Genomic DNA, 21057 nt, shown 5'->3' on the forward strand with positions numbered 1-21057 from the left:
CATATTCGTCTATTTATATTCCTTCCGAATTTCCTTTTTCCAATCCCCCATACGCTTCCTGCAACTCCCATTGCCTTTCTGATTCTGTCCTTTATGTGCTCTTCCTGTCTGCCGTTTCTCTGTAGTGTGTATCCTAAGTATTTGAACGCTTTTATTTCTTCTATCCTTTTTCCTTCCCATCTCCAACTTGTTTTCTTACTTCTGCCCCCTCTCTTTTTAAATACCATTACCTTCGTTTTATCCGTATTCAATTCTAGTTTCTTTTTTCCCATATATTGTTCCATTTTTCCTAACATTGCCCTCATTTCTTGTTCCTCCTCTGCTAAAATCACTACGTCATCTGCGTACGCTAACGAGTATATTTTGTTCTTTCCTAGTTTTACTCCTCCCCATCCCCCTTTTCTCAATTCTTCCTCCAGGTCAGCCATTAGTAGGTTGAACAGCATCGGGCTCAGCGGGCATCCCTGTCTTACCCCTTTTGCCATCCAAAATTCCTTCCCTATTTTTCCCCCTACTTTTACCCCACTTCTTGTTTCTCTTAATACTTCCTCTATTCTTTCTATTAAATCCTCTCCTATTTCTCTTTCCTTCAATGCTTTTATTAGCGTTTTTCTGTCTACAGAGTCGAACGCCGCCTTCAAATCCACAAAGCATGCTATCAATTTTCCTTTTTGTTTTCCAAGCTGTCTTTGTACTAGGTAGTTTAATACGTATACATTGTCCATCACTCCTTTTCCCTTCCTGAATCCCATCTGGTTCTCCGGTAGCTTTCCCTTTCTTTCGACCTCTTCTGTTAACCTGTTTGTTATTATTGATACGTATATTTTATATAGTGTCGGCATCAGTGTCACTCCTCTGTAATCTTCTACTTTTTTTCCTTCTCCTTTTTTCCTTATCGGCACGATCACTCCATCCTTCCACCCTTCTGGCCATCCTTCTCCTCTCCATACTCTCTCGCATATTCTTCTTACCCACTTTTCTATTTCTTCCCCTCCATATTTCCAGACTTCATTTGGAATTCCATCTTTTCCCATTGCTTTGTTGTCTTTCATTTTGCTTATCACCTTTCTCACCTCCTCTTTTCCTATTTCTCTTCCTTCTTCCTTTCTTCCTTCTTTTCCTGCCCCATTTATAACCTTCTGCTCCACTCCTCCTAGGATATTCATAAAATATTCCCTCCATTCTTCTTCTTCTATCTCCTCATTTACTTTCTTTCTTTTCCTCCTTTCTCTATTCACTATTTCTCATACCTGTTTGTCTGTTCTTGCTTCTCCTATTTCCCTTATTAATCTTTCCTCTTCCTCTTTTTTCCTCTCCTCGCATTTTTCCCTGAATGCTTTCTTTAGTTCTTTATATTCCTCTTCCTCTCCTTTTCCCTTTCTCCATTTCCTTAGGCTTTTTCTCATTGTCTTTTTCATTTTTGCGCAGTCTGTATTCCACCATTTTCTACTCTTCTTTTCTCTTCTTTCACTTGTCTCCACCCCCATCTCCAAAGCCTCTCTTATTCTTTTGTTCATACTCTCGATCTCATCTTGCATCTCTCTCTCTCCTCTTCCTTAATCTCCCCTAGTTTCTCCTTAAATTTCTTTCTTCCTTCCTCGTCCCAAATTCCTCTTCTTTCCTTTTTTTGTCTTTTCTCCTTCTTTTCTTCCGTTTCTCCTTCTATCCATGCAACTATCGGATGGTGATCTGAATCCACCTTATCTCCTACTTCCATTCTCTCAATCTTTTCCTTTGTTTCTCTTGAAACTATTATATAGTCTATCATCGAATTTCCTCTTGCCCCTGTATATGTATACTCTCCCTCCTCATCTCCCTTTCCTCCTCCATTCAGTACTCCCCAGCCTCTTTCTCCCAAGAAATTTTTCAGTATCTTTCCTTCCTTATTTACCTTTTTGTCCTTTGAAATTCTATTTCTTTTATACTCTTCTTCTTCTTCCTCTTCCTCTTTCCACCATCCTCCTTCCTCCCCCATTTTGCATTGAAATCCCCTCCTATTATTATTCTCTCCTCATCTTCTCTCTCTTCCATCCATGCTTTTATACTATTCAATTTATTCTCTAGATCTCCATTAACATATACTCCAACTATACGCCATTTTTCCCCTCCTAAACTAATCTTGCTCTCCATTATTCCCTCTTTTCCCGTCTCTATTGCTTCCCCTTTTTTTCTCAAATCCTTTTTTACTCCCATCACCATTCCTCCCATCGCTCTACCTTTTTTATTCTTTCTTCTCGCGTATTGCACTTCCCATATAAAATTTTCTAGCAGCTTATATCTAACATTATCCCGCCCCTTCTTGTCTAGCCATGTTTCTATGAATACCATTACATCCCATTCCTTAATCTCTTTCCAAAATTCCGTATCTTTGTTTCTCATCCCCGCCACGTTCCAAAATGCAATTTTCCAACCTTTGAATTTTTTCCTATCCTTCTCTCTCCCTTCCTCTACCCCCTCTTTTTGATCTTCCTCCTCTTCACTTCGATCCTTTTCATTTTCTGTCCCCCGCCTCTCTCTCTCTTCACTTAGTCCTCTCTCTTCTCTTTTGATTTTCCCCTTCTCCCCTTCACTCCCTTCCCTTATTTCCCGTTTCCCAACTCTTCTTCCTTTTCCTCCCCCTTTTCATTTTCCAACTTCTCCTTTTCTTCGTTCCAGAACCACCATTTTCCTTCTATATTCATCTTTCCTCTCCTTATCCATACATTTTTCTTTCTCTTCTTTCTCTTCTTGCAATCTCCCTCAAGTTCCATCTTGTTCTTCTTTCTTCCCATGAGATGTCATCCTCAATTATTTCCTTTCTCCCCTTCAGTCTTCTCTTGTTTTCTAGGATCTCTTTTTTCTGCTCCCAGCTGTCTAGAGGTACTAGCAATATGTTGTTTCCTTCTTTATTTGGATTTCCTACCTTTTTTACTCTTTTTATCCCTGCCTTTACTTTTATTCTTTCTATCAATTCTTCTATCTTCTCTTTTCCTCCTTCTTTTCCACTTTCTATCCTTTTCACTATTATATTGAGTTTTCTTTCTTCTCTCTCCGTTTTCTCCCATTTTATCTCTAAGTTCTTTATAATCTCATTGCTAATCTCTCTTTTCTATCCTTCTTGTTTTCTTCCTTTTCCTCCTCCGCTTCTCTCTTTTCTACTTCTAATTCCTTCACTTTTCCTTCTAGAAATTTAATTCTATCGTTTGTCTCCTTTCTTTCCTCCTCCCATTTTCTTTCTTTCTCTTTGAATTCCTCTCTCAGGTCTTCCTTCAGTCTATCTAATTTGTTCATTATATTCTCTCCTACTTTCTTTTCTATTTCCTCCGCTATTTTTGTCTTAATCTCCTCCCCTATTTCTTTGAATTCTTTTATTAATACTCTTTTTAAATTTTCTATACTCTCCCCATCTTCTTCCTTTCTTTCCTCTCTCATCTTCCCCCGGCGATCTTACTATCTTCTTACTTTTTTGGAATATCCATTCTCCCTTCTCCTCCATTTCGTCTTTTTCCTCTCTTTCTCTTTTCCTTACCATCTCGTCTACTATATTCCCTGTACTGCCACGTCTTTCCTCACCTTTTAGCTTATGTTTGATCATGTTTGTTTCCTCTCTATTCTTTCTATTTTATCTCTGCCTTACTGCTCATCGCCACCTGCCTCTCTGTCCCTAGATTCCCCTATCTCCACCTGTTCTCTTCCACCTGCTACTCTCTGCACTCGCCCTCCCGTCTCACCCCACGCTTCCGACTCTAACCTCACTTTCTTTTACCTCTCAATGTTTATCTACTCTCTTACCTTTCCCTGAGCTCCCTTCACTCACTCCACCTTACCTTACCCTCCTCTTTCACCTTCACTCACACCGCTACTCTCTCTCTCTCCTTCTCACTCACTCTCACCCCTATTTTTCGCTCTCTCTACCCACCGACCGCTCTCCTTCACACCGGAAACGAAAGTCTGATTGCTGTTATTATTTTATTACAACTTTACACCAAGATCGTGTACGTGCTCTTTGCCCATTTGTTACTCTTTAATTATTATTAATATTGTTACGTCCTGGTTTTTCATCCCCTGAACGTCTTCAACCCCCTGAACATAATCGCTAGGAGAGTTGTTTATTAACAACCGGTGTGCGGATGTTTTCCGGCGTCATGATTAAATTTGATCTAATTTTCGCAACGAGCGGACGTATATCTCGAGACGAGAGCTTCTTTGCATTATAAATGCACTTATTATATTTCATTGGTTTCGTGTATTAGGTCTTTATATTAAAATTCATCTCCTTATTACGCGAGTGAGTGCGTGTGAGTGAGCGAGAGATGCTTTTGCGGGATATTACAAAAGCCATCCCGAGGACGTAATATTTTGGGGGCTCGTCCGGGATTGAACAGTGTTACGTTCTCGTTCGTCCGTTTTTGGGTCAGTATATTAAAATACTTTACCCGGGAGTTGGACGGGTTGTGTGTACTTGGTTTTCAGCGCCGAATAGGAATCTTAATTTATAAACTTTATAACGCGGATCAGTTTTGTTAATACGGCGATAGTCGGGATAGTCAGGCTCGACGTTAATAGGAGTTAGTCGGTAAGGAATAGTAGGAGATTTCTTGATTTGGGTGTTTGCTTCTAAATCTTGGAGTTTTTGCGTGAGGTGAAAGAAATCTTGTTGTGAATTAATCGCTTGTTTTATCTGGTATCTGAGCCGTTTGAGCTGTACCCGTTTACCTGCCCTTTTCTTCATGAGAATGTTAAATACGACGGAAGCTCCCAAAATGAACTTAAGGTCGCTACGCAAGGCAGCGACCAGTCCGATTCGCTACGCTCTTCGGCAGCGAAAGGGTGAGCTCGATTTGAGAGTAATGGTAGATAACCTCGTACACCAAGAGCAGTGTTCGTAGGCGCTACGCTCTTCGGCAGCGCCGGTTACCAATTCGCTACACTCTTGGTCAGCGAAAAGGCCGTTACCCGCTCTCGGAGATGTCTTATGTTATATGTAAATTTTAATCAAAACTCGGATCAGATTCCAAATGACTAAGCTTATAGTGGTATTATCAATTACCTTTTATTCTATAACTGGTCACAAAATTACAAGTCTAAAGTACTGAATTAGTCGTAACGTAAGAATAAAGAAAACGAAGGATGACAGTTGAAGTTCGGGGAGAACTATAGCTACGACAAAGGTTTCGTTAAGATTTCAACTGCGATGCACAGCGTTTTTCCAGGCCTATTTATACTCAAAATTTTACCACCTCCATCTATGAATTTTGAAGGAGGGAGGCCCTTATCTCGGTTTGTTTATAAGGTTTATAAACAACCCTGGCGATCCTGCATATCGGATGTTAATTTAGGATCAACTGAGAGCGATGAAAGTTTGTCAATACGTGACGATAAGCAAATTCTAGCGATCCCGCGTATTGGATGTTAGTTTGAGTTAAGATAAATCTAACCGAGAGTGATGAGAATTTGTCGGTACGTGACAACAGCAACGAGCTACGAAAGATTGTGAAACGTGCCGAGAATCATCGCAGAAAATCAATATGCTGCATTCTCCGAGAAGTACCCGATCACAGGCCTCGTCTCGAGTAACTGTGAGTAAGGAGCCGACAGAAGCAGACGTATTGCAGACTGCATTAGATGAGATTCGGCAGCTGCGAGAGAAGCGTCTCCAGCAGCAGATACGTTTTGAGGCCGAATTACAGCAACGGGACGAGGAGTTGCGCCGTTTACAACAAAAGATCTCCGCACGGGATACCCAGCTAAGTTTTTCCGATAATAGAACTTGCGGAGAATTTTCCAAAAACAGAGCTTTTGCTTATATAATTCCCGATAACGATCTTTGCATAAAAATGAGCTTCAAGTTAAAGCCTGATACATTTGACGGAAAAGTTTCGCTGTGAGAGTTTCTCTCGCAATTTCTTTTGATCGCGCGCGCAAATAAATGGGACGAATCGACAAAAACGGTTGCTTTAGCCGCGACTCTTAGGGGGAAAGCGCAGACGGTTTTGGGAAATATAGAAAATTTTGATAACCTAAATTTCATCGAATTAAAATTGAAATTAAAACTTTTATTCGGTAAGGGAAACCTAACCCAGAATTATTATTCATTATTTACAAATCGTAAACAAAAGTTTGGAAAAGATTTAGCTTCATTTGATGCCGAATTAGAACGGTTGTCACGCCTAGCTTATCCGGAATGTTCCTTCGTGGTGAGAGACAAAATCGCGTGCACACAATTCGTTTTAGCTTTGTCTGATGGTTTCTTAAGGAGGACTCTCCAATTAGAGGGAATAACTTTCTTGAATTTGGCCATTGAGAGAGCAAAAACGGTGAAAATAATTTAGAGAGAAAATTTTGAAAAAAGAAAAAAAATTTTGGAAAATTTAACAGAAATTTTGAGAAATCGAATTTTTATCAGAAGGTGGAGAGAAACAGCGCGCGGAACGAAAACGAAAAGAACGAGAATGACACACGGAAAGATAACGGAAAGAAAAATTCTTTGGGAGGGAAATGGCGAGGAAATTTTTCCTCGAAAGGAAAAGAATGTTGAACGTGCGGGAAGACAGGACATTTTCGGAATGTCCTGAAGAAAAGGGAAACGCGTCTAATCTAGTTGAGCTGCGCGGGATGCGCTCAACTTGCTCACAAACCCCCAAAAATCGTTTAGTAGAATTTAGTGTCGCTAGAATAAGGAATAATGATTTTTATTATTATGGAAAAGTAGATGGTAGAGAATGTTCTTTAAAGATAGACACGGGCTCTGATATTTCCATTTTAAATAAAAAGTTGATAAATAACGATATGAAAAGGATTAGAATTAAAAATTGCAATCTTAGATAGTTTACAGGAGAAAAAGTAATTATCGAATTTTAAGGTAGTAGTGAGGTTAAGGTAGTAAAAGTTAGAAAATAATCTATTATGATTCCTATGTTTGTTGCTAAAATAAATAATAATTGCCTATTAGAAGCGATTTTCTTAAAAAAATTAATGTACAGAATATTTTGGATAATGAATTCAATGATAAGGAAATAAATAAAGAAATTTATAATTGCTTTCGAATTGAAAATTCTTTTGAAATTCCATCTATCTTAAAAGAACTTTTTCAGAATAATTCAATCAATTTACAAAATACACAAAGAAATTTTCATCAACTTTTTGAATGATTTTTGCAATGTATTTTCAGAAACTATTGTGGCTGGCAATTGCAATGTAATCAAACATGTTATCAATGTGAAAGACTTTCTCTTCATAAAACAGGTACCTCGTCGAATTCCGATTTACTTAAGGAAAAAGGTAGATAAAATAATTGAAGATATGAAGGAACAAGGAGTTATTGAAAAATTACAAAGTCCCTGGCTTTCTCCGGCCGTGATGATGAGAAAAAAAGACAATTTGAGATTTTGTGTTGATTACCAGAAGTTAAACAATGTCACGGTAAAAGATTCTTATCCTCTTCTCAGGATCAATGACATTTTAGATCAGCTTTCAGGTAATTGTTGGTTTTTTATATTAGATTTGAAAAGTGGTTATTAAGTTTAAAGTCCGACCGGAAGACAAAGAAAAGACGGCCTTCTCGATCGGCAGAGGTCTTTGGGAATTCACGGTAATGCCGTTCGGTTTATGCAACGCTCCCGCGTTTGAGCGGCTCATGGAGAAAGTTTTACACGGTTTATTGTCAAAAATATGTTTAGTATATTTGGATAACGTAATAATTTTTGGAAAAAGTTTTGAAGCAATGTTCAGAAATTTAAATTTAGTATTTTCGCAATTAAAAAAAGCGAATTTGAAAATTAATCCAAAGAAATTTGTTTTCTTTCAAAATTACGTGAAATATTTGGGGCGTGAAATATATAATTTCTGAAAAAGGTGTAGCTGCAGATCCGGAAAAGATTGTTGCCGTGAGAGATTGGCCAATCCCTCATACAAAGAAACAGTTAAGAAGTTTCTTAGGATTTTGTTCGTATTATAGGAAATTTGTGAAAGAATTTTCCTCTTTGGCAAAACCTCTTTACATGTTAACGGAAAATCAATTGTCAAATCCAACTGTCTACATTATTAATACAATGACTTTCAAGATCATCTATAACCATATCAGCCATGATTGATGATAACGAGGACCCCATTGGACATTCGTGTTCATAGTACTTCTTGAGAGTTATTGTATTAATAATTTGGACTTTATTATTCTAGTTTTTGGATATGTGGACGACATATTCTTGATGGCTACTGAGCCAGAAATGAAACTAATTTTAGAAAGTTTTAATGGTTACCATGAACGTCTCAAATTCACGCTCAAAATTGAGAAGAATGGGTCCTTAAATTTTTTGGATATGACAGTGATAAATAATAGTGGTAAATTATATACATACTGATATAGAAAACCTACTTTTTCAGTTAGATATCTTAATTTTTACTCCAACCAGCCACTTAATTATAAGATTAACACCATCAAAACTTTATTAGATCGAGCAATTTTATTATCAGATGTTAGGTTCCATGAAAATAATATTAAAATTGTTAAAAAGATTTTAGTTAACAATGGTTTTCCGAAACAACTTATAGGTACACATGTACAGAGTAGAATTAAGGCATTGAAATTCAGAAATACGTCGGAAAGTGATTATGAGCGACTTGAGAAAAAGTTTGATACGAAATCCACGATGTCTTTGCCTTATGTAAAATATTTGAGTGAGAATTTAAACATAGCTCTGAACAAGGTTGGCATCAAAGTTGGCATCAAAGTTGTACACACCATTCCGAAAAGTTTTAATAGTTTAATTATCAAAGGCAAGGACAGGGTGGACATCGGCTGTAAAACAGACGTAGTTTATAAGTTAAAATGTAACAACTGTGAAGCAACATATACGGGACAAACGAAGAGACAATTAGCTACACGTGTTAAGGAACATTATAATGACATAAAAAAACAGTAATTACAATGTGGTCAGTAAACATCGTGCTTTACATGGTCATGATTTTAATTAGAAAGACCCTAAAATATTACATTGTGAAAAAATAATTTTACAAAAAGATACAGAAAATTTAAGCCTGATATATGATTTATTGATACAGAGAGTATAAGTTATAGTTTGTTGTTTGTTTTATCGTCATTTATTTATTGCTTTTCTCTGTGTGCTTTATTTATTTGGTGGTATGTTTTATGTACAATACTGTCTTTTTGTGATTATCATCGTTATAATTTGTTATGTACCTCGGGTAAGGCACAAAGGGTCGCGCCAAATTAAGATGAGGATCCGGGGCGTCAGGGCTTGAATCGAAATGGTTGTACAAATGCACTTCACGTTTCACTATTAAAAACTCTTTATTTGAATTAAACACTTGGCGTTATCTTTATTTCCACAATGTTACACTTTGTAGTTACTTATAATAACTAATCAAGCGAAATCGGTTACGATTTCGTGACTCGCGCGCGCGACTGCGATAAGGTGTTATAGACCGCACGCGGTTAGCGAGGTTACTCTTAAGTATCAACTCGAGAGCGACTCTCGGGCGCGTCTCCTGCTCCGTTTTTATAGTTTCGCTTTTTGGAAGTTCCTTGATCAGAAGGGGTGTCTGGCAACGGGCCCCTTCGGTGTTGTATGCGAACATAGCGTAGGGAATCCACTCGTCCCAGTCTGTCTGGTCATTATTTATGTAATGTCTTAGATATTTGGCTAGAGTACGATGGGATCACTCTAGCGCTCCGTTGCTTTCCGGATGATACGCGGTGGTTTGGATCTTATCGATTTTGAGTAGCTTGCACGTATTTTTGAATATGTCGCTTATGAAATTAGTTCCTTGATCGGTTAATATTTTTTCAGGAATTCCATGCTCGCAAATTATTTTCGTGGTAAATTCTTTTGCGATTGTATTTGCTTCCTGATTCATGATTGGTATCGCTTTACTAAATTTTGTCAGGTTATCCTGAAATGTCAGTAAATATCTGTCCGTTATTAGTAATTGTCAACGGTCCGAGAATATCTAGTGCGCATTTCTCGAAAGGTTTTTTCGGCGTATCGGTTGTGACGAAGGGCATTTTTACTCGTCGCGCTAGTTTATTTTTTTTGGCAGGATTCGCATTTTGAAATATATCGCTTGACATCTTTGGTTAATCCTGGCCAATTGTGATTTAAGCGAATGCGTCTAATCGTTCGTTCGATTCCTTGGTGCCCGCCTATCAGGGAATCGTAATATTTGTGGAGCAATTGTTGTTTTTCCTCTTCCGTATATACTTTAATTTCATCGACGGATTCTTCTTCTTCTAGTTTGAAAATTTCTTTTTCTTTTTCTAGTGTGGAGATTTCTTCTTCTCTCCTTTCTTCTTTCGTGTCCCGCATTATGTTACGACTCAGGGCGTCGGCATTTGTGTTTGCTCGTCCGGCCTTGTGGATAATCTCGTAGTCATATTCTTCTAATTTTAGTCTCCAACGTGTTAATCGGGATCCGGGATCTGTCACGTTAAATAACCATATTAGTGGTTTATGGTCTGTGACTATTTTAAATTTTGTCCCGTATATGTACGGTCGAAAATGTTTGACAATCCATACGATGGCTAGTAATTCTTTCTCTGTCGTGTTGTAATTTTGCTCTGCCCGAGATAACACTCTGCTGGCGTAAGCAATGGGCCCGTCGTTGCCTATCGGCCCTTGCGAGAGCACGGCTCCGATAGCATAATCGGATGCGTCTGTTGTTATATTGAATCCTTCTGTAAAATCGGGATATCTTAATACGGGAGCTGTTGTTAATTTTTCTTTTAATGTATTGAACGCATTTTTTGTTCATTGGTCCATTCAAATTATTCATTCTTCTTTGTTAGTTTAGTTAGAGGTTTTGCGATTCGCGAGAAGTTTTCGATAAATTTTCAGTAATAGCCCGCTAGCCCTATGAAGGATTATATATCCTTGATTTTTGTTGGCGTCGGAAAATTTCTTACTGCTTCTAATTTCGAAGGATCTGGCATTATTTCGCTTTCCGATATGATGTGGCCTAGATAAGTTATTTCCTTCCGCAGAAACTCGCATTTGTCCGGTTGTAACTTGAGATTATGTTTTCGTAGTCTTTGTAGTACTTTGACGAGTCTTCTATTGTGATCTTCCAAGCTGGATCCATAGATGACAATGTCGTCTAGGTAAACTAAACATTTTAGCCCTTGTATCCCTGTTAAGACAGAATTCATTAATCGTTGGAAAGTGGCTGGCGCGTTTTTCAATCCAAACGGCATTCGGTTGAACTCATAGTGTCCATAGGGAGTAGAAAATGCGGTTTTACTTTTATCGTTCTCGGCCATAGGTATCTGATGGTATCCTAAGGCCAGATCTAACGTAGTGAAATACTTTGCGTTCCCTAGCTGGTCCAATATGTCGGTGATATTTGGCAGTGGAAACGAGTCGCCTATCGTTAGATTATTTAATCGTCGAAAATCTACGACTATTCTTAATCTGGGTTGTCCAGAAGCATCTGCCTTCTTCGGTACTACCAATAATGGCGCGTTCCATTGGCTAGTACTCATTTGAATTATTCCGTCCTTCAACATCTCCTGTACCTGTTTATTAATCTCCGCCTTGTGTTTCTCTGGAAGGCGATAGGGTCTCACGTTCACGGGGAGGCTGTCGGCCTGTGTATGTATCTCGTGTTCTACGGTTGCGGTGCAGATAATAGTTGTCTAGAAAATATAAAGTTTCTAATAAGAGATGGACATATATAATTAAGAGAGATAAGGAAAAAAAGTATGTTTGACATTTTAAATAAAAAGACAGAAAGATATAATCGTTGATGGCAGTACATAAAGTATATCGTAATTGATCGGTATAATATAATTACTCTCTACANCAAGAAGTTACTTGTCGTATTCCGCGAGCTGTACTTGGGGCGGAGAACCCCTGCGACTCAACAATTTTGCGTGTTTTCGGAGGTCGGGGGCGAGCGCAACGAAAGAATTTCTTAGACGATGTCCCGGCGATAGAAATTATTACCGGAGGTTTGATCACACCTCGACAATGAATTTCTAAACATACGCTGACAATCCCCTTGCTCTCACCCGCGATTCCGAACAATGTACGCGCGATTTAGGCACTTAAAAGCAGCCGTATAATGGCGAGAAACGCCTTCTCGACGTCGTCGGTTCGTTTTCTCAATAATTCGACGATAATACGCGCAAGTAATTCCGCAGGATGGTGAACGCCAACAATTTCCTTATTTCGTAATTTACAATAATCTTCGCGCGCGAAATCGGCAGTGCGGGCCACCAGGTATCATGTTTCATGCCGCGCGCACGTGATCCGCGCGGTATGCGCGACAACAAACGAGGACACTTTAAGGGCGCGCACGCTATTTCACGCAGAACATTTTAATAATTTATGATTTAAATTTATGATAATTTTAATAATTATTGTTTCTTGACATCTGAAAAAGCAGTTTTAATATGACCACACAAATAGTAAAATACTATATACGTTCAATATAGTGAGAATATTTAAATGTAAATTGAAGAACTATATTATAATGTATTCAAAAGAACGATTTACAGAAGAGACACAAAAGACACGGCAAGAAAGGAACAAAAAAAGACAACTAGATAAAACAGTAGCATAAATTGGTAAGAGTCAGTTGGTAAAAGCAGTCGCCCGGTTAGCGGAAGCTCGGGTTCGATTCCCGATTTAGCCGGCTTTTTCGGTATATTTTTCTCGTCTACATTAATTTTAGAGGGGTAACGGGAAAAGGAATTTAAATCTTGATTTGAGATTAAATCTTGATTTGTTCCTCGTCTTAGCAAATTGCTAAGTATTATATTTGGCTCTTCACAGCGATACATTCTCTATCCTTGTTATTAACGATAAGAGCGTTCTAGCCATATTATTGTTAGTAGCATAAATGTTTTATTGAATGTTCTGAAATATTGCTATCTTCGATATAACGTCTAGAACACATTCTTCTAACACCTCCTCTTGTTCATGACGTCATCTTCAGGATCTCGAGATATGTTGACATTTTTATCCATAATATACTCTTCGTAAGCAAGTCAGCTACTTGTTCATTTGTTGAGATGTAGCTAACAGTTACATTTCCTGCTTCTTGCTCTTGTCTAATATGATGAAAACGTACTCCAATATGCTTAGTTTTCTTGTGGAACTCCGGATTCTTTGACCTCGCTATCGCTGCTTGATTATCTACTTTCAGTTCAGTCTCTTTTGCTTGTTTTAAACCGAGATTTCAGTAATGGTCGTAACCACAAAAGTTCCTTCAATGCTTCCGAAATTGATATATATATTCTGCTTCTGACGATGAGAGAGCTGTAATTCGTTGTAGACTTGATGACCAGGCTATTGGTCCTCCGTGTAAAACAAATATATATTTAGATGTTGATTTTTTCTTTATCAAATCTCCAGCATAATTAGAATCGCAATATTCAATTATTCCATCTTCTATTTTTTATTGTAGCACAAAAAAAATTAATCGTGTTCTTGAGATATTTCATAACATGTTTAACTGTTTTCCGAATGAATGCAGTTTAGATGGATTATTCGAAAATCGAGCAAGTGTATTCACAGCATATGAAATGTCTGGCTTTGATATTAATGCTATATCAGACAGCTCACAGCTTTTTGATAAGGAAATCTCTTCTCACTGAATTCTTCTTTATTCTTCAGCTCCGATAATTTAACAGAACAATTCATTGGTGAAGTTGTCGTTTTACTGTTTTCCATTCCAAAACGACACAGCATCCGAGAAATATATCCTTGTTGATCAATGTAGAGTGTCTTCATTTTTCGATCACGTTTTATTTCTATGTCGACATAACATGATGGTTCATGAAATGTAATTTTAAATTTTCTTTTTAATGAGGAAATAAAATCCTTTAATAATTTTTTATTTTTGCATGCTATGAGTCCATCATCAACATACTTTGCGGTATTATATGATGCGCGTGTGCTTGTTCGGTAATTAATGTTTTGCCAATATCGCGAATCGGAAGAGGATATTTTAGACGGAATAATAATTTGATGTTGTACAGTATATTGTATTTTACTGCGTTTATTCGAGTCACACAAAGAATATAAACTCTTTACTCTCCACCGAGGAAAACCGTGTATCGCGAACGCGAGTCAAATTCTATCTGCCTCTTTGAGGCCGCGCATTGTCTCGTTTCTCTCGATCATTCCACGACCTTATTTTTATTTTTAGGTGATTAGACTATATTATTCTCAGGTACTTTCGCTTTTTATTATGTACAAAAATTGACATTTATTTTCGTTATATTAGACGCTTATTGTTTATTTATTATTTTGTGTCACCGGTCGCGATATCCTTAACACTCGTCGCTTGTAATATATTTTAATTTTGTATGAATTTTACTTTATATATATTTTCATTTCGTAATATTTTATATGCTTGTGGCATTTATCGCCACAGTACCCCCCTTCTAGTGGTTTTCTAATTTTCGACCTCGTGTTATTGCACAATTATTTTATTACCGCCTATTCGTCGATTCGAGTCGTCATTAGTCACCGCGTCAATGTATAATCTCGCGTGGAGAGATAAAAAAAAAATTAAAATTAATAATAATATAAATTAAAAAATTTTGTCCGACACGCCGCGTTACATTGTATATCGATCCGGGAATTGGACCCTTCGACCGCTTCTTGTTCATGTGTCTCGTCCTTCACTCGCTGGCTGCGCCTCATTTGGCTGCTCCGGGTCCAGTCTCGTCTCTCTGTCTCCAGGAGTCCTTGCCGTCGGCGACGCTTCGTCATTCTGTTTCTTTGTAATCAAATATGCTGGTTTTAAACGATCGATGGATATCGTTTGCTCTTTCCCGTGCATACGCACGACAAAGGTTTTCTCTCCTCGTCGAACCACCGTGTAGGACCCATCGTACGGCATTTGCAATTGTGTTTTCAGCCCGTCGTGCTGAACAAACACACTCTCCGTGGTTCCCAGCTGCTTAAATACAAACGGGCGTCGTTCTCCGTGCTGCGTGATTTCGACCGGCCGGACCTCCTCGAAATGACGTCGCAACTCCTTGACGAAATTGCTGGCGTCTCTCTCCTCGCCGGACTGCTTATTTAAGAATTGTCCTGGCAGTCTGAGCGCCTCTCCATACACCAGCTCGGCCGTCGTCGCCTGCAGATCGTCCTTCCACGCCGCTCTTATGCCCATCAGAACTGTCGGCAGCACATCTGTCCACCGGTCCTTCTAATGGCACTTGATCTATGCTTTTAATTGGCGGTGCCATCGTTCTACCATGCCGTTGGCCTGGGGGTGATAGGCAGTCGTCCTCAGGTGGTTAGATCCTAGCAATCCGCTCAACTCCTTGAAGAGGTGCGCCTCGAATTGCCGTCCCTGGTTGGTTGTTATCCTCAACGGCACGCCGAATCTGCTTATCCAGCCGTGGTAGAACGTCCTCGCAACTGTTTCTGCCTCCTGGTTCTCCATGGAAAACGCCTCCGGCCAGCGCGTGAATCGGTCGATGCAGGTCAAACAATATTTGTTTCCGTCCGATATCAGCATATTAATAATATCCACGTGCACATGCTCAAACCTTTGACTCGGTTACTCAAAAATGCCTCTCGGTGATTTTACGTGGCGTGTAATCTTTGCTCGCTGGCACTCGATGCATGCGCGTGCCCATGTACTGCAATCATTTTTTATTGACGGTCAGACGTAACGCTGTGTCACTATCTTCACCGTCGCTCGTATCCCCGGGTGTGCCAGTCCATGTAGTATGTTGAATGCGGCCCTTCGAAAAGGCCTTGTCAAAAATGGTCTCAGAATCTTTGTCGTCGTATCGCACCATATCGTAGTGCCTGCGCCTGGAATTTCTATTTTTTTTAATTTGAGTCCGCTCGTGCCCTCGATGTATTCGTTGTACTCCGCATCGTCCTCCTGCGATCTCGCGAGTGCCTCGTAATCGAGCGGTGTTTTTACTTCCTCGATGCGCGATAGCGTGTCCGCCACTACGTTCTCTTCTCCTCTCATGTGCCGTACGTCCGTCGTGAATTGCCCGACAAAATCCAGATGCCGAAATTGTCGCGGCGTGCATTTTTTAGGCTTTCTTTGAAATGCATACGTGAGAGGTTTGTGGTCCGTATAAATTGCGAAGGTCCGTGCTTTGACCATGTGGCGGAAGTATTTGATTGCTAAATAAATCGCCAAAAGCTCCCGATCAAATGCGCTGTATTTAGCTTCCGTCGGGCTTAATTTTTTCGAGAAGAAGCCCAGTGGTTCTCACTCTTCTTCCGCTCGCTGCTGCAGTACGGCTCCCACGCTGCTGTCTGATGCGTCGGTGAATAGGGCAAGCTCCGCGTTCACTTTCGGGTGCGATATCAGAATAGCTCGCACCAAACTACTTTTTGCGTCCTTGAACGCCTGTTTCGCTGCCAGCGTCCACTTAACGAGCGCCTTCCCTCTGATATTGCCATGAAGCAACTTGTTTAATGGCGCCTGAATTTCCGCGGCTCTTGGCAGACATCTCCTGTAGAAATTGATCATGCCAAGATACCGCCTCAATTCCTTCGCTGTCTTCGGCTCCTCGAACTTCTCGATCGCCCGTACGCGCGCCGGCAATGGTCGCGTGCCGTGTCCGCTCACTTTGTATCCGAGGAATTTCACTTCCGTTTGTCCGAACACGCACTTTCCCGGGTTAATCACAACGCCATATGTTTGTAATCGCTCGAACAATATTTTAAGATGTTCACTATGCTCTTTGGCTGTCGTTGACGCGATCAGAATGTCGTCAATGTACGCGTAACAAAAGTCGAGTCCGCGCAAGACCTCGTCAATAAACCGTTGGAAAGTCTGCGCCGCGTTTCTCAATTCAAACGACATATACGGAAACTCGAACATGCCGAACGGCGTAGTGATTGCGGTCTTCGGAATATCACTCTCCGCCACCGGTATCTGGTGGTATGCGCGCACTAGGTCAATCGTCGAGAACACCCGTTTGTCTCTTAGTTCCGCATCGAAGTTACGAATAGACGGCGCGAATTCTGGCCTTGATCACCGGCCGTCATCAGTGACAGGCCATCACGTTTCCCTGCGGCTGTCCGGCACACGGGGGCTCACATCTTCGTGCGTCCGGTCCGAATCTCCAATGGAAATAACAGAGATTGTTCGACGCATGACCCCGGACGCGAGAGCGCGATCGCGAACGCTCCCGCCTGCGACGACTACCGCCGTCGCTCCGGCGAGGTTCTCGCTCACCCAATACCTCGATGCATTTCCACAAGCCGGTCATTTGTTCCGCGAACTTTTGCTGCATGGCCATCCGCATCTGCGTCATCTGCACGTTGATCCTGGCTTCTAATGCAGCTATTCCGTTTGCTTCGGCACCCGCGAATGCCGTCGGCCGAGCCGCTTCCGCGACGTGCACCGCGGGTGCTCTCGTTGCTTCCACGATCGCGTCCGCCATATCCGCGAGCGTCTCCAGCGAATCTCCCACACGCGTTACAAGATGCGGCTGCAAGTACACGGGTAGTCGGCTCAACCATATGGTTCGCAGGACCTCGTCCCCGACGACATTACCGGCGAGACCTCGAAGGTGCCGCAAAAATTGTGTCGGTTTGCGGTCGCCTATTTCCTCGTGCTCCAGGAGCCGACGCGTCTTGTGCTCCTGCGACAAGCTTAATCTTTTGATCAGCTCGCATCTTAAAGTTTCGTACGCTCGTTCCGCTGGCGGATTCATAATTATGTCGCGTACCTCCATCGCGTGTCGCGGACCGATCGCCGTAAGTACGTAACCGAATTTGGTCGCGTCCGTCGTAATTCCAGCGGCCCGGAAGCTCCGATCTATTATCTTAAACCATAGTTCCGGATCCCCAGAAGTAAATTCCGGCATTCTCATGCCTACGCGATTTACCTCGGCGCCCGCCATTAACAGGCAAGGTCGTTCTACTCTCGATCATTCCACGACCTTATTTTTATTTTTAGGTGATTAAATATAGGTGATTAAATAATTTTAGGTGATTATATTATTCTCAGGTACTTTCGCTTTTTATTATGTACGAAAATCGACATTTACTTTCGTTATGTTAGACGCTTATTGTTTATTTATTATTTTGTGTCACCGGTCGCGAAATCCTTAACACTCGTAGCTTGTAATATATTTTAATTTCGTATGAATTTTACTTTATATATATTTTCATTTCGTAATATTTTATATGCTTGTGGCATTTATCGCCACAATACAAACATAGAATCATCCAGTCATCCGTATTAGCATCTCTTGTAAAAATGCATGGATCCGAGTCCGATTGTATTAAATTATCTTGGCAAACTTGATTTCGATGTAACTAGCAATTTTATTTAATTCTTTCACGACGTTTCAACCATTTGGTTGTGGTCCTTATCAAGTGAAAATTCTATAACATAATATTACACAATCGTTTTTACCAATGTTGAAACATACAAGAAACTATCTAAATGTTAAGTTAATAATATAAATATAAATTTTATAAACATACCCAATAATTAAACTGAGATTAACGCAACATCACACCGGTCTTATTTAAAACTAATAGTTAAAAGTTAAAAGAGGAACACGTCCCATCGTTATGATGTTTCATCAACGACTAACTTTGAAACGCGACACTAAACAATCTTTATTATTTTGTCGTAAACATTTGTCAAATTCTCAGTGTCTTTCTGTAGATTAACCGTATTATCATGCTTCTTTATGAAGAACATTTCAGCAATCTCTCTCTTTCTTACATGTTTCTCATTATGTAAAATGGTCGGTGATTTCCAATCAAAGTTATGTCCAAAATCACATCTGTGTTTACTCAAAACCGAATGATTAGACTCATGTAATTTAATATTGTTGGCATGTTCCTTCACTCTAGTGCATAAATGTCTCTTAGTTTGTCCAATGTATGAGGCATTACAATTTTCACAATTGATTTTGTATACTACATTCGTTTTTATATCATTAGTTATCAAATTTTTACCTCGTTTTATCAATCTATTCAATTTTTTTGGCAAACTATAAACGACATTTAAGTTAGCATTTTTAAGTGACCTTTTAATACTGTCGCTGACGTCTTTAACATATGGAAGTGGAAATACATAATTCTTATCTTGAGCCGAATTCACATTATCGTTATTATCCAAATCATTACTCAAATTGTCGTTATTATCCGCATTGTGACGGTTAACATTCCTATTGTTATTTAGTACATTAATTCTTTTATTTACATATTTATTAATAATACGATCCGGAAAGCAATTATAAATTAAAATGTTCTTTACAATCTCAATATTCGTATTATGAAATTGTTCGTTTGACAGTAAAATTGCATGGTCTACTAAATTGTAAATCGTATTAATTTTATATTTAATAGGATGACTTGAAAGAAAATTGATGTATCTACCAGAACATGTAGGTTTCCTAAACCAATTAGTTGTCAATTAATTTCCATTGCGGATAACTGTAGAATTTAAAAAATTAATATTATTATATTTATGTTGTATTAAATTATGTTCCATTACAAATTTTTTGAAATGAATATTCCAATTTCTTGATGCCTGTTTGAGTCCGTAAAGATCTTTTGCAGATGACAAATATGATCAGTTCCATCCTCATATCCTCAGGCTATTGCATGTAAATATCTTCATGAAGTGGACCATTATGAAAAGCTGTCTTTATATTAAATTGAATTATTTCCATATCATACTTTGCAACTATTGACAAAACAGTTTTTACAGATTCATAACGAACTACAAGTGAAAAAGTTTCAAAATAGTATATTCCTCTAGTTTGACTAAAACCTTATGCAACTAATCTTGCTTTATAACGTTCAATTGTTCCATTAGTTTTTAATTTTGTTTTAAAAACCCACTTATATGTAACTGCAGATCGATCTTTCGGCAATTCTTCTAACTTCCATGTTTTATTCTTTATTAATGACATTTCTTCATCCATTGCCTTTTTCCAAAGCTCAACATCTTCTCTGGAAATTGCATCTACATAAGAGATTGGATCTATTGATGTCTTCATTGCGGCAATAATGCTGTTTCATTTGATCTGTTTCTTAATTGTCTGTCTGTTGGAGGAGCTAATTTTTTAAAATTCTTTGAACCAAACGGTGGTCCTTTTTTTTCTTTAGGTGAAAATTCTTCAATTGAGTCATCTAATGCCTGCACAAAAACATCATCATTACTTGAGTTTACTTCAGCTTTATCATTACCTGAAAATGATGGTTCAACAAGTGATTCAACAGGTTCAACAGATTCAACAGATTCTTCAAGATCCTCCTTTTGCTCATAATTCTCTTCTTGTTCGTCGAATGGTGTAGGAAATAACACTTGATTGTTTACATCCATCGTGTCTTGTATTATAACATTAGAAACTCTTTCTACAACCTTCTTTATAGGATCAAAAACTCGAAAAATTTTATCTGTCAATTGATCATATCCAGCAAAAATTGTCTTCTTAGCTTTAGGATCCATCTTCTGCCTAAATAAACTAGGAATATGTACAAAAGCCTTTGCACCGAAAACTCGAAGATGTTTAATATTAGGCTTCTTCCATACCATTCATTATATGAAGTTGTCACTCATAAGTCCTTGATTTGGCACTTTATTTCGAAGATACGCTGCCGTTCCAACAGCTTCTGTCCAAAGTAAATGACGATCCGTTCTTGATAAATCCGTGTTAAATAATAACGATTGAGCAGTATCACATAAAGTCCGATTTTCTCGTTCTGCTATTCTGTTACATTGCTTAACATTGGGCGGTGATAATTCATGAATAATGCTCATAGATTTAAGAACTTCTTTCGCTTTTTCATTTACATATTCAATTCCATTATTCGTTCTTAAAGAAATTGCTTTTCTTCCTGTTTCTTTTTCTGCGTCAATTAAAAACTGCTTCAAAATATCCGATACTTCTTCTTTCGTTCTCATGAAAAATACTCTGCGATAACTAGATGCTTCATCTTTTATCGTAAAAAATATTTGCATTTATTCCATAACATTATCCCAATATGACAAACATCTGAATGAAGACGCTGATCTGGCAAACAATCTCATTTTCCTCGAATAGGATGCACATTAATTGTTTGTTTTCCAAAGAGACATGAATTGCAATTATTTCTT

The 21057-nt window shown here is 39.0% G+C and overlaps 2 protein-coding genes across 2 annotated transcripts; both read right to left on the bottom strand.

The window, feature by feature from the left end:
- Positions 1 to 14610: 14610 nt before the first annotated feature.
- LOC114945792 (uncharacterized) lies at positions 14611 to 15123 on the bottom strand. Its single transcript, XM_029322098.1, has one exon. The coding sequence runs from the start codon at positions 15121 to 15123 to the stop codon at positions 14611 to 14613; it is 513 nt and encodes a 170-aa protein (XP_029177931.1).
- A 1852-nt stretch (positions 15124 to 16975) lies between these two features.
- On the bottom strand, positions 16976 to 17836 carry LOC114945793 (uncharacterized). The gene has a single exon (XM_029322099.1). The coding sequence runs from the start codon at positions 17834 to 17836 to the stop codon at positions 16976 to 16978; it is 861 nt and encodes a 286-aa protein (XP_029177932.1).
- Positions 17837 to 21057: the final 3221 nt, after the last annotated feature.

This window comes from Nylanderia fulva, unplaced genomic scaffold, assembly GCF_048542155.1.
Source record: "Nylanderia fulva isolate GAGA-0341 unplaced genomic scaffold, ASM4854215v1 Scaffold47, whole genome shotgun sequence".
NCBI lineage: Eukaryota > Metazoa > Arthropoda > Insecta > Hymenoptera > Formicidae > Nylanderia > Nylanderia fulva.

What these genes read in the sequence shown, in the direction of transcription:
- LOC114945793 (XM_029322099.1), bottom strand. Translation starts at nt 17,836, where the DNA reads ATGGCGGGCGCCGAGGTAAATCGCGTAGGCATGAGAATGCCGGAATTT.
- LOC114945792 (XM_029322098.1), bottom strand. Translation starts at nt 15,123, where the DNA reads ATGGGCATAAGAGCGGCGTGGAAGGACGATCTGCAGGCGACGACGGCC.